The 14,311-nt window shown below is 41.6% G+C and overlaps 1 protein-coding gene across 6 annotated transcripts in view; it reads left to right on the forward strand.

The window, feature by feature from the left end:
* The window catches only part of TGS1 (trimethylguanosine synthase 1), a 68,606-nt gene that overhangs the window by 44,639 nt on the left and 9,656 nt on the right, over positions 1-14,311 (forward strand). For 5 of the 6 annotated variants that reach the window (XM_059860704.1, XM_059860689.1, XM_059860697.1 and 2 more), the window contains 9 exons: positions 2,287-2,351; positions 4,380-4,552; positions 6,398-7,250; positions 8,037-8,154; positions 9,104-9,190; positions 9,998-10,169; positions 11,602-11,959; positions 12,792-12,965; positions 13,934-14,077. In XM_059860704.1, the coding sequence (XP_059716687.1) occupies positions 4,493-4,552; positions 6,398-7,250; positions 8,037-8,154; positions 9,104-9,190; positions 9,998-10,169; positions 11,602-11,959; positions 12,792-12,965; positions 13,934-14,077 (1,966 nt within the window). In that variant the 5' untranslated portion in view covers positions 2,287-2,351; positions 4,380-4,492. Of the gene's footprint in view, positions 1-1,470; positions 1,628-2,286; positions 2,352-4,379; positions 4,553-6,397; positions 7,251-8,036; positions 8,155-9,103; positions 9,191-9,997; positions 10,170-11,601; positions 11,960-12,791; positions 12,966-13,933; positions 14,078-14,311 lie in introns of those variants that run through there. The other variant, XM_059860669.1, reaches the window with a different exon arrangement.

Here is a 14,311-nt window from a genome sequence, read left to right on the forward strand (position 1 = left end):
TGTTGTTGTAGTTGTGCTAGTGTCATCTGAACATCCTTCTGCATCCAAACCCCTCTTTGCATATGTTTTGTATGAAATGTCTTATTAATCCTGAGGACATCTTGCACCCTCATGAGGCTGTACAGCCTTGTTACCTTAAATACACAAACAGAAAGAAACAGCACAGCAGACAAACTGCACACTGATCATGCATTGAATGCAGGTAACATAACACTCAGTATCCCAGCTTGTCAAAAACACATTCCAGAGGGCCTGTTGTGCTTTAGGAATGGTATTCTGCATTTTAGCACTACTGCAAAAAATTAACCCTGTCCTGGTCGAAACCAGGACAGGGCATAAAAGCAGAGCAGATGTGAAGGCTACATTTCTTTCTCATACTCTTTCACTGTCCATTAAACAGGTTAGCAGGTAAGAAGAGATCCCAAAGTCCATAATTTTTATCTGAGAAAGCCTGACCCAGTGATCTCAAGGCAGGCTTTGTAATTGTCTTTAGAGACATGAATTTCATGTGTCTTACAGATACACTGTGAGTAATCTAAGTAGAACTGAACAGTCCATCACTCAGTGTTTTATGCAGGAAATCTCTCAAACCTAGTGCACCATCCTATAAATTCTCTACAGGAGATAAAAGGATAGAAACTGATCCTACAGGGCAGGATCCTGTGCTCTGCTCATCACTGCACTTTCCCTTGTCTCCACCCAACCCCCTATTCTAAACACGCTCCAACTCTCTCAAGTCATCGGATCTCTCAATGACGTTTTCCCAGGTTATATCTTAAGGTATTGACTGAAGCAAGACCCAACAGTAAAGAAACGTGTGAGCAAAACACGGTTATCTGTGTCACTGTACCCTATCACACATGCCTGCTTCCCAATGGTTTCCTCCCTCCCTACCCAACCTCTGCCTCCAGAGCCTCATTCCGACCTTGCTGCCTCACCCTGCCTCCTCCCAAGCCCCTTTTCTCACCACGCTTTGTTTACATTCTGACTCTCTCACCTTTTTGAGCTCTCCTGTTCATTCTTTATTGTGAGAGAGGTGAGGCACTGGGGTTTCCCAGACAATTTGTGGATGCCCCATCCCTGGAAGTGCCAGGCTGGATGGGGTTTTGAACAGCCTGGTTTAGTGGAAAGTGTCCCTGCCCATGGCAGAAGGATTGGCACAAAGTGATTTTAAGGTCCGCCCCAACCCAAACCATTCTGTGATTTTATGATTCTGCTCCAGTCACTACTCCAAAATATTGGAGTAGTTCCACTTCTGTTTCCCACTCCCGGTTCTACCAGATTTTGTCTGCTGCATCTTTTCCTGCAGACTTTCGTTGCGATGCCCTTTCCACCGCTCCGCTTTACTCACTCCGAACCCCACACACACGCTCGTACCCCTGGTGGGGCGGCTCTGGGAGCGCAGGCCCCGCCTCGGGCTGCCCTCCCGGCCGCAGCGGGGCGGGCGCGGGCGGCAGTTCCGGCGGAAGGCGGCGGGCCCGGCACGGCCCGGCCCGGCCCGGCGTGGGGAGCTTCCCGCAGCCATGGTGCAGGAGCCGGAGCCGGGCCCGAGGCTGGTGGCCGAGCTGCTGCTGCGGGCGGGGGCGGCCGGCGGCATCCTGTGCCTCTGCTCCCGCGCCTTCGTCGAGTGAGTAGCGCCGGGCGCGCCGCCTGTCCTGGCCCCCGCGGCCGGGGAGGTCCCGCTGGGGACGGGCGGGAAGGGCCGCGCTGCTGCGGCTAGGGGATGCGGGCGGAGCAGGGGTTTGCGGGGCTGTACCCAAAAGCACCCCGATATGTTTATCACTGGTGAGCAGAAAAAGGTGAGAGGAGCCCCCAGACGCTGACCCCTGGGCCGGGGCTCAGCGCGCCCTGCCGCCCCCTTCGCGCTCCCCATCCGCAGGGGCGCTGCCGGTTCCTCAACGAGAGGAGGACCAGAAAATTAAATTCCGGCGTGTACTGTGTAGTGCAGAGTTTTCTGAACGTCGCTCCTGTGGGCTTTCCCGTCAGGCTTTAATTAAAGTGTTGCCTTTTCCAGATGTTGTTACTTTATATTTGCCTCGCGTGTCTGGTGTCACAGGGCAGCCCGTGTGGGAAGGGACCTTGGGAAAGGTCCCATGGTCCAGCCTTTCATGGGAGCGGAGCCTAGAAGAGGTTAAGTACCCCATCAAGTATCATCTTGAAACGTCCAGTGGTGGGGATTTTATTGCATCCCTGGGGAGGTTTTTTCCAGTGAATGATTGCTTTTACTGAAAAAAAAATTGTTTCAATGGTGACTTTCTGCATCTGTGTCTGTCTTTATTTTTGCAGAGATCGAAAATTATATAAACTGGGATTAAAAGGATTTTATGTCAAAGATGACAATGACAGTACAGGTAAGCTAATACAATGTACTATGCAATGTGAGGTGCAGTCTCAAAATGAGTTATGTGTGGTTATTTAAGTTATTCCTACCTCTGTGTTGTTTTTCAGTACTTTTGCTATGGGGACAGAAGTTTATTATTAACTTAAAACTTACATAGCTTTCAGGTTACCATAATATTGATGTAGAAGGTTGTGTCAAACCAAGTGCAGTGCTTATTCCTTGTAGGAGCGACGCTGGGTAGGACGGTCAGGACAGATGGAGATGAGAGATCTCCGAAGCCGGGTCCTGGAACTTGTGGTTTATTGCAAAGGGCCTGGGTGCAGGGGCCCTGCTTGGAGCTGCCAGCCACAGCTTGGAGCAGGCCTGAGAGAGGAGCTCCAAAGAGGAGCCCAGAAGAGAGAGAGCAAGAGGAAAAGAGGACGAATGAGTAAAAGAGGACAAATACAATTATAATCCCATTACAATAGAATAAATCTTCTTCTGTGCTGAATCTTCTACTTTTCACTAGCCAGTCTAGCTAGTACTACAAGATACAAATGCTATAGCATTTATAGCATTCCCAGCCTATAAGGATCATTACATTACCATGCTGTGCTACATTTTAAACCCTAAAAACTACTCTTTGGACCCCTTCTGCCAAGCTAGTAGGGTCTGCTCTGACCCTTGGACCTGTCTGCAAGCAGAGGGTGTTGCCTAATCAAAAGGGGACTACCTTCAGCCTGCCATACCATAGTTTTCTAGTTGTTCAGTAGCTAAGGCTTGGTATCTCAACGCTTGCTTTCATTTCAATCTCGCTAATGGTTTCCATATTCTCAAAATCTTTTGCTAGGCAATCATATTTATAAGGCTTTCCTGTTTCATCCTCCCCAACAATTTCTATCCAGATAAATTTTACCAGCTCACATAATATTCACCCGGTGCATGGAACAGATTATATCACACATCCCTGACCTGGTCTTAAATCATAATTTCAACTTAATTCAATATTGATTGCATAATGTGAATCCTAGATATTTGTCTCCTCTGTCTCTACCCCAGCCTAGGACATTAGCTGTTGCTAGTTAATTTGCTGAGCGAGAAGTAGAGAAGTGCAATAGCACTGATGGGGAAAATTATGAGTCACATATATGCTATGAATCATGTGAGGAGGACCAGAAAAGTAAGTCTCTCACTTGGCATGCTTGTAATCTAGGAATTATCATGGTGTATACTCTAACAAATTTAACACCACTCCTCTACTCCATCTCCTGAATTCCTCACGTTTGCATATCTGACAATAATTGTTTTGGTATCTTTTTTAATTATTGCTGTGTTGGTAGATCCAGCAGCATAATATCTTGATTTGAAAGGAAGTCTGTGCAGAAATAGAAGCTGATAAATAATAGCACAGGTTAGATTGAGGCAATATGAGAGGAATGAAAGAAGGAGATTGTAAACTATGTTTTTGTACATGTATGAGTGATTTGTAGTGAGACTAATCAGTTAAAAATTGAAAGATCTCATGTTATGTGATAATTTGGCAGTAAATATATCCTGAGCAACCAAACCAAAAACCTTGAATGCTTCAGTATTATCAACTTGGTCAAGAGATTTTGATTTCATAATTTCCATCCATGTACAGCTCCTACTCTCTGAATAATATTTGTAATTTTATGTACATATGTTTCTGCTTAACAATTTGATAGAAGTGCAAGCTTGCTAGGGAGGGCACAGTCAGGCTAAGGAGGCTGTGTGAGTACTGCTGGCAGTAGCCAAAACATCAGCGTGCTGCCCACACTGTTTCAACCACAAATCCCAAACACAATGCCATAGAGACTGCTATGGAGAGATTAACTCCTTTCCAGACAGACCCAGTCCAGTGCCTTAGCTGCTGAAGTTACATTTGGATTCCTACTGATAGTTATGCAGAAGTTGAGCTGTTTATGAGGAAGATTTTGAAATGAGAAAGAAAGCATAAGAGGCAGTTCTGCTATCTTTTGTGTGCCATGCTGTGGCATTGAGGTGTCAGATTATGTTCATGAAAATATCTTGTTAACAGGGGAAGAACAAGTGTCTGAGGAGGAGAACTGTTGTCCCAATGTGAGATTAAAGGTGGATGCTAATCATGCCCTGGACCTGGAAGAAGTTGAATTAGACTCAGAAGCTGAGCTTATGAAGAGCATGGGATTGCCTCTTCAGTTTGGTGGGCAGTCAGCCCACAGGAACTTTGTGGTAAATCTTTACTTGCTTTATTTGTTTATGTTTGTGTGGTGTTTCCAGGCCTAGGGACATGCCTCCTCTCAGTTATTTCTGAGATGGCAGTTCATGGAAGTGTATCCGAGCTGCCTTTAAGCTGCCTGCATTGCATCCTGGTAACAGCACACAGCACCTTGGTCTGTCCAGGTTGTAAAACCTCTCTGCCAGTTGGACTAAACAGGGTCAAGGCTATGCTTTATGTGTCCGTATCTGTACTGGTCTCATGACTAGAGAAACCTGATTTAAAACAGCTGTGATAAAGCTGATGCTGCACATCAGGACAGCTAGTACACTCCAGTCTGGGCATTTATTTTCACACTGTCTGCTTTAACCATTTAACTTTTGATAGTAATGTAAACAGCTGATTTTTCAAATCCCTCAGATAAAGCCAGGCTGTTCCAAAAGGCAGGAGTGAGGCATTGGTGCTTTGCTTCCCATATTTGGACTTTAGAAGAGGCCTAAAGTTTTCACAGATGACAAAAAGACAGTACAATATTCGCAGTGTCCACTTTATGTAATACAGACCTCCCTGACAGTGAGACAGAGCGCTGCATGGTTCTGACCTAATTAATTTGTTACTAAATAAAAACTTATATGTGATTTGAATTGATGACTTGTAAATAGACCATACAGGCATCCAACTTCAAGCCCAAGGTATGTATACAATTTTTGTTGTTGTGTAGTAATATGCAAATAAGTTGAATGGGAAAATAATGCATTTTCTTATTACATTACTACTAAGCATTGTGCTTTGGTCTGTGTGTAATAACATGAGGGATGTGGATAAAAGATCAATGCCAGTTCTTCAGTTTTAACTTCTTTATAGTCCACCTAACATTTTTGTCAGTGTAGCAAAACTAAAGATTGCAGCTATTGGGGCATACATTCACAGTCCTTAGTCCGTGTGAGTTCTGTCATGACAGGAAGCCCCTCTGAAACAAGTGGAGTTGTAATTGATGAAACCAACAAGTTACCTTAGTGTTCCTTTCAGGAAGAGGTTTCTGTCTTCTGTTCCACCAGATAACTGTAGTGGCTGGTTTTGTTGTAATGAGTGAAGTGATTGTAATGCACAAATGAAAGGGCCACCTGTTTGGGCAGGAGGTTTTTGTTTCCTTGTTTCCTATTTCTGTTAGCCAACTTGGAGATTGTTATGGGGTGGAAAAGATATTGCTCCCCTCTTTTGGGTCACTCTGTTCAAGACTAACAGAGATTCAGCTGCGGGATTTTATAGAGTTTTTGAGTACAGAATGATTTTTTTGTGTGTGTGTGTACAGCATCCAAAATAGCAAGTATTTAACATTCTGTGAGCTTGAGCATTATGTTTGCTATCTTAATAAGACACTAAACAGTGTTTGCTGATTGAGCAGATACCAGGTAAAAGTAAGGGTCAGCCACCACAGCTGCATAAAACAAAACCTTGATGTTACCAAGACAGTATTTTGCTGTTGAGCTCAACCTTGTCACCCTTCAATTCCTCACCAGCTTCCCTTTAGGATTTTATAGTGTTTCTTGTTGATGACTTTCTTTCTGAATCTTTGAGCTGCTCATGACTTCCCACTCAGCAGCTCCACTTCTGTCTATCATTCTGCTTTTTTGTTGTGTGTGTTTCTACAGCTCTTCCTTACACCTTCCTCAGAAGTGTCAGTTGAGGTTATATAGCAGGGCCCTATCAGACCCAGAAACTCGACAGCCTTTTTGGGGAGAAAGCTAACAGCAGGGTTGCACTGAGAGGGAGGGTTCCAATGGAAACAGAAATGTGACTGGAGAGAGGACAAGATTGTATGTATGTTGTGGACTTCTAACTTTTCCATTATCTTTTAGGTAACAGAAAATTATAGAAAGAAAAATAATGTGAAGATTATGAAAAAGAAAAAGAAGAAGAAAAATGAGTTACAGCAAAAACGTGAGGATAAAATGGGGCAGGAATGCCAGGACAAAGCTTGTGGTGGTTGTACCCAGTCTGTTTCTGGTGAGCTGGCCCTAGCTACAGAGCAGTGTGAGATGAGCAGCAAACCTCAGGCTGTAATTGAAGAGAACTGTGAAAGTTCAGAAAGCCTTGCAAGTGAGGCTCTACCCAGTGAACTTAAGGAAAAATGGGAGAAGTACTGGAACGAGTATGGAGAGGGCCTTCTTTGGCAAAGTTGGTTGGAAAAGCACCAAGAAGTGTCATCATCTGAGGGCATCACAGCCTCTGAGCCTTGGAGTAGTCCAGATACTAAGGAAGAATGGGAGCAGCATTATAGTGAACTGTACTGGTATTATTGGGAACAGTTTCAGTACTGGACAAGTCAAGGATGGACTACTGAGAGCTCACATGGTGACAAAGTGGAAATTAATGGGATTACACAGGAGACTGGTTTTTCAGGTGAAATGGGCTTGGTTAGCCCAGGACCTGAGCACAGTGAAGTGCTGAGCTTGGAGCTGTCTCCCTCCAACACCAGAAGTGAGGAAAGACTCCCTTCAAGTGCTGATCCCCACAGTGAAATAATTTCTGGGATTTGTGATTTAAATCTGAATCTGGAGGAAGTGGAGCAGAGCAGTGCTGCTCTAACAGTAGCCCACAAAGATCCTGAAGAGCAGATTTCATTTGACAGTGGAAGCCAGAAGGAGCCCTGTGATGGCGGAAGCAGAAAAAGGAGAGCATCTTGTGAAAATAAGAGTCTTAACCAGTCAGGTAATACAAAATCAGATAAAGTTGATTATCAGAATTCTCTAGGTAGTTGTATGTAGGAAACAAGGGCATGTCTGTATTATTTTTTAAAAGTCAATTAGGTATTTTGTGGAATGATTACATACTTGATTCCTTTTTCTTCCTTCTGCTTCTTTGGATGATTTCTCCTTTCTAACCTGTGTATTGAATGTGGTCTTCAGCCAGAAATGGTTTTAACAGAACATGTACTTCATAAATATTCAAATGTACTACAGATATTGGTGAGAGATCCGTGTTAGTGCATATTTAATTATTTATCTTTGTCTTGATACTGCAGCTGAGACTTAAGTCTGCTGCTAGTGACTTTCTAAGAGAGGAAGAAGCAGATGTGGTCCCAGCTTGGTCCTACAGTAGAGCTGGAATGGGAGAGGTGAAAAGAAGATTCCTTTTGAAAAAGAAATGAGAGGACTGTTTAAATTCTTCCTTTCTAAATCTGTATGAATATCTTTGCATAGCTAATGAGATAGAAAACAAATTTTACTCACAAGGAGAAACTGCTTCAAATTTTGTATCGTGTAGACACTTTATTTTTCATGGAGATATGAGATAATTTGAAGTTGGTCCTTCATAAGATTGTTAACACTACAGTGTAATACTGGAAGCTTTATTAGTATGTTGTCCCTCAAACAAAGACAAGTAAAGATGTGTGTTTGGCACTCACTAACTAGCTGTAGCTGCAGGGGTACTTTGGGGACAGGAAGGTAAGGAATTGATTTATGCAGAAGGAGAATGTGATGTATCTTTTTTTAGGTGCGCAGGAGTCATGTAGCTCAAATTCAAGGGAAAAAAAGCAGTTGCTGCTTCATGACCAAGATGAAGATGAGGATGAAGAGCCTCCTGAATACAGATGTGTCAAAGTCAAGAGAAGGCAAGTCATGAAATTTACATGAGCTTGTTTCTCATGCAGTCCAGCTCCAGGAGTCTTCTGATTTATACTAACTATACCTTTGATTGAGGATATGAGTTAAAATGTCAGTACAAAGCCACATAGTCTTCCATCACTGCTTACTGCTGGGCCTCACAACAAGCAGTGGATATTTCCTCTCTTCCAGTGCTCTATGAAAACAATGTATGGCCTTGATGACTGTACAAGGTGATGGTGCAATTCTTCTGCCACTGAAGTATACAAGATTGTTGAATTGCATAGGGCAGCTTGCTTACTTAGATCTAATTAATTCAGACAATACCAGAACAACAGTAAATAATTGTATTGTTTAACTGCATTGAATGCTGCCACTAAAATGCTCAGAGGTATGGCAGTCATAAAATGGACAGTAAATGCCTTGTCACATTTTTTTTCTTTCTTCTCTAAAAATACATAGTCTCGAAGATGGTGAGATGGCTCTTTGTCTCTAATAAATTTGCAGACTCAAATGTGAAGGAGTGGGTGGAATTGTTACCTGCTAATCATGTAGCTGTGGTTTCATTCTAGTATTTTGCTGTTTCCACAGCATTAAAATATAGATAACATGATAGATGGTGAAGGTAATCTGGAAATAGGGTGAGCAGACACTGTCTTCATCATGTAGGGTTTGCCATCAAGTATTTTAAGAGGTCATTCAGAATAGTTGGAATATTATAACCCCAGGAGAAGGGCATATGTCCATAGAATTGGGTAGAAAAACCAAACTGACCCAAAAATTCATGCACAAGAATGGAGTGGTGTTATTTGCTTGGTTTGGTTTCAGCAGTGTGTGGAGAAACTTACTTGAAGCCCACATTTAAATGTTTGCAATTTGCAAGATTTTTAATAGTATAGCTGTAAAATGATTGGTTTCTTCACAGTAAGTAACTTTGTCATCTGTGTTTTTTCCTAGCCATGAGCTGGACATGGATGAGATCCCAGTGGAAAATCCTGAGGAAACCTGCTCTGTGCTGGGTTTCAAGTGTGGCACAGGACAAAAGTAATTACTTACAAGGAACTGTGGGGCTTTTCATAGCGAGTCAGCCCTCTTGTTATTATGGAAATAATTTTATCCCCATTTATCTCCATTTCCTTTTTGTTAAACTTTTGAAGTTGAGTTCCAGAGTTAGTCTCTGGGAATCATTTATACAACTGAAAGTACCTTACCAGTTACTCTAAGGTGTAGCACATAAGGTACTTTCAGTTGTATAAATGTTAAGTGGCTGTTAAGCAGCTACTTAAATTAGAGCACAAAGACTCTGACAATGAATGGTCCTCTCAGTTTGGAGTCCTGTGGGCTGAGATCATGATTTTTAGCTGTCTCATATTGGAATGAAGTTCCTTTATACTAGTGAAATGTTGCCATACTAGTAAAGTGCTACCAGATGTTGGGCAGTGAATTTTTTTTTAGTTGGTTGGGTTTTTTTTAATTACATTTGCCAGAAGATAAAAGTAGCTGGTTTGGAGGTTCTTGACAGCCACCAAAAAGATCTTTCATTCTTCTAATCAAGATTTTTTTTTATTTCCTATTCTTCAGGCTGGCCCAGGAAATTTTCATCTAAAGTTATATAACTACTAGACAAAAAAATCTAAAACTAATTAGGTCAAACATTTTCAAATGGAAATTGTTAACATTTTCATGAAGGTACAATGTTTTGCAGCTACACCCAGTGACCTATTTTAAATGGAGCAATATATACTTAAGCCTAAGTCATTTTTTTTCAAACATCAACATTCATGTTAAAGCTTCTAAACTGGAAATTGATCAACTAAGTCCTTATGTATGTATCTATCTGTCTATTTTCAGGTATGGTGGAATTCCAGATTTCACCCACCGAAGTGTGCAGTACTTGGAGAAGGAAGCAAAACTCAAGTCCAAATTCTTGAATATGCGTAAACCAAGGAGGAGCAAAAACACACACATCTTCTTTACAGAGGAATCTGAAACGACATGCAAAAAAAGCAAAACTTTGAGGAAGGTATGTTTAGTTGTTAACACTGTTGTAATTTGTAGATTTATCTGCTACCTTAGCTGTTGTTGTATTATGAAAATGAAAAAACAAAAAACTAATTGCCCAGGGTAGATGGAATTTTTAAACGTCCATCCACTGCTCCTTTTTTCTTTTTTTCCTTGTATTCTCCCCCTCTTGTCTGCCAATGTGAAGAGTATTTAGATTAGGATGGCTATGGAAAGGCATTGGTGGACCCTGTCAAGAAGAATGTGAGCTGAAATGGCCAAGCTATATGAAAGTTATTCCTAACATCATGGTGCACATAGCTTTAGAGGTGTGTGTAGGATTCTGTTGTTACTGAAAGTATCTTTGATTGTCAATTGCATGTGAAGCCAGTTGTTAATGCTGGCATTTCAGCAGTAACAGAAAATCTTTGCATAGATTAGTGTATTTCATGTAACTCCATGTTTTTAGTAATTTTGAAAGGGTTTTGCCTATACCTCTACTTGCATTTATTTTCGTCTTTAACTTTATGCTTTTTTTTTTTTAACTCAGAAATTCTAAGAAGTAGAAACATTTGTTCACTGGAGATTTTACTTAGTTAATTCTTTCTGAAAATTTGAGGGCAGAGATTTTAAAGTTATTTCACCTTCTAGAATGCTTGGCATTCCCCAAAACCCAAGTGCAAAGCACTGTTTTCTGTGGTGGCCATACATATTTTATTGAACTCCAATCACATTGCTATAATTTGTGATGAATTTTTGATTTTGTACCTGAGACCAATATAGTTTGAGGGCAACTTTAATTATGTGAAGGGAAAAAAAGTTATGAATTTCCTCAGACTTCCAGGTAAGGAACTGCTCCAGGTCTAGAGCCACTCAGAGCAACAATAATGTAAAAAGGAGCATCTGCATGTGCCTTTGAGGAGTTTGGAGTGGTATCTGTGCGTTGGTTAGGAGCTTATGTCGAACTCTCTGCTGTGCAGTAGAACCCTTAACCACCTGCACCATTTGATACATCTTGAAGGTGAGGCAACAAATGTGTGAAGGTAATTTTACCTGTTTATGCTAAAAAACTCTTCCCTGAGAGGCAGAGTTATTTCTGAATGCAGGTTAGAGAAAGATAGTTGTGAAGTAGTAGACTTGGTCACCTGGGATGTGGCAAGTGTGACTATTTAGATATTACATGAGAATTATTTACTGTATTTGCCAGTTGATCTTTTTGTTGGTTGGTTGGTTTTTTGTTTCTTTTTCGGAGGTAGCTGGCATCCGGTTCCCAAAGGCAACTTGTTTCCAAATATTTTAAAAAGGGAGCATGGTTAAGGACTACTTGAATTTTACTGTTTTCAAAATACACATGGTAGAGAGTGCCTGCAGATACTTTTGAACTGTAAAGCTTTTAAGCTGTGCTCTGGATAACAGATCATCATTTGATCATCTGTAATATTTGACAATTGCAGGTGGAAATGTTCCTGAAGCAGATTAGTAAACCTGAGGAGGAAGACACGTCCCAGACAGGCACCCCTCAGGGTAAAGCAGAGGCATCGTCTGTGAGCAGCAGCGACTCAGAGGGTCAGGAGGGCGCTGCTGCTGCCACACAGAGTGTGACACTGGATGCTGAAATCCAGGAGCCACCATCTCCGAGTGCAGCCTGCATGGAACCTGGAGGGACTAAGCTTGAGAGGGAGGCGCAGGACGCTGCGGCGAGTGGCTCCGATGAGCAGGGGGCAGGGAGGCCCGAGCGTGGCGGTGGGCAACAGCTTGTCCCTCTGGATATTCCTGATTATCTCCAGCCAGAGACAGAGGACATCAGCCAAGGTAAATCAGTTTCCTGCAAACTGATGAAATGAATTGGCAGTGGACTTAATACTGCCTTCTCAAGTGACTGTGTTGTGCACTACTTATTTTGTTAATTCAATGGGACTCATTAGGTCTAAGGGGAATTACCTTATTTCTGGAATGCCCGAATCACAGGTCTTGTCTTTAATGGTGACAGTATTTCTTTATGGATGAACGGTCATTGTTTATCCTTGACATGGTCTGACAGGTTTGCAATTCATACCTTTTTTACCCTCTGCAAGGATGAGGGTTATTAAACCTCAGGTAGCTGCACAGACCATGAATTTTTGGGTTCAAATACACATTGCTGAGCTCTTGGGAACACGTGTTGTTAAAATTATTTTCTAGGATTTAAAAAAAAAATGAGAATTATGAACTTTTCAATTTAATATGAAACAAAGGAAAGCAGAATTATTCAGGTTTTTACATGTAATTTAATCCTTCCTACAGTAGTTCAGTTATGTTAGATTCTTACTGTAAAACTATTGTCTAGATTGGTTTTAATTCATTACTGATAAAAGGGCATTAAACTGGTCTTTGATCCACTTGTTTGCTCATTACATACAGTTTATTGTCTCCAGTTGAAGATTCAGGCTCTTAAATAATGGGTGAACAGTGAGGATTTTTAGGACTGTGGCTAATCCCTTGAAATACAGGATGCTATTTTTTAATTTAAAGCCTCTAATCTTCATAATCTGGCAAACAGCAATAAAAAACATTTAGCAGTGTTTTTAAATCTTAACACTCACCTACCAGTTACATTCCCTAGCCTACAAGAACAGTGACTGTTAACTCTTGCAGTGTCTTCCAGCTGTGGATGAAAAAATTACTGCAAAGAAGAAGGAGACAAAAAGAAGGAGGAGGTCTAAAAATGCACAGAGAACTATACCTCCTGAGATTGCTGCTGATCCAGAGCTCGTCAAGTACTGGGCACAACGCTACCGGCTCTTCTCCCGTTTTGATGAGGGAATTAAACTAGACAGAGGTGGGTTCAGTACTGAGTGTGCTGACTTGGTGGTATATCTGAGCATATATCCAAATCTGTGGTCCTTCTTGCAGTTTATTACTAATTTTTTTAACGGAGGAACACTACTGAATGTGTCTTTGCGCCCATGCATAAATTCCTTCCCGCCCCCCCCCCCGCCCCCCCCCAGCAGGCAGGTAGCAGGCAGTCTTGGGATTCAGAAATGCATTTTGTGTGGGACATCCCTGTCTGCATTAGTCCTTATATTTGCTGAAGATCTTGCTGAACTCAAATTATACTTTGTCAGGACTTGTTCAGAAACTCAGTGATGTTTTTCTGTTTTTACATTTTATACAATAATTTTATGAAACTTCCAAGTATGCTGATGGATCTGGTTTCATTCTGTTATGTTCTGACTTGCAGCAGTCACTTGCCAAGCAACATTTTTCCATGTTTGCTTGCAAAATACTTCAAATCATAAATTAATAGGTAAAGGAGGAATTAGGATTACCAGGTATTTTTTGTTGGTTGGGTTTGTAAGCCTTCAGTTTCTAATGCTTTCCCTCATAAAGTTGCAGATTAATTGGCAGACCAGACATTGTGGCAAAGAAAATAAAATGGTGGATAAGAGAATATATTTCTGGTTTAATTTCCTACAGAGCATCATCACAATGTATAAAGTTTTTCATAGCTGTGCTCCTGGACTTCTCCTTGATAAACTAGAATCCTCAGCACCAAGGTCAACAGAGCATGTACTGCGATTGAGGCATATCAGTTTGCTTCAGTGAGACTTTGTTTGCTTAGCAAATCTCTGGGCTGAGCAGAGTTTATCATCTTCAAAGACGGTATTTCCTGGTGGAATGCACTAAGCCAAAATACTTGGGATTAATGCTAAACCGTTAGGTTTTTGTGGGGCTTGGTTGTTTGTTTTTAAATTAGGTGACCTTGACATAAGAGGTGAAAATACATTTCTTCCCCTTCCTCTGCAGAGGGCTGGTTTTCTGTTACTCCTGAGAAAATAGCTGAGCACATTGCTGTCCGCATCAGTCAGTCGTTCAACTGCGACATCATAGTGGATGCATTCTGCGGGGTTGGAGGAAATGCTATTCAGTTTGCACTGACCTCAAAAAGAGGTAAGTAAGTGTTGTAAACAGTGCATTAGTTTTGTTTCTTCAGTCTTTTTCCTGACTCTGTTCAGGTATGTGCTCTGTTTGTTGATTTATTTTGTTTTTCGGTGCTTCTGTAGCAACAGCAGTTTCACTTCATCAGACTCACAATATGACCTCTCTGTTTTCAAAAAGGACCAATAAATCTGCTTTTCTATTTTAAGTCAGAGTCAGATTTGTGTTGTACTAATCAATGCTATT

The sequence above is a fragment of the Haemorhous mexicanus genome, chromosome 1, assembly GCF_027477595.1.
Source record: "Haemorhous mexicanus isolate bHaeMex1 chromosome 1, bHaeMex1.pri, whole genome shotgun sequence".
Taxonomy (NCBI): Eukaryota; Metazoa; Chordata; class Aves; order Passeriformes; family Fringillidae; genus Haemorhous; species Haemorhous mexicanus.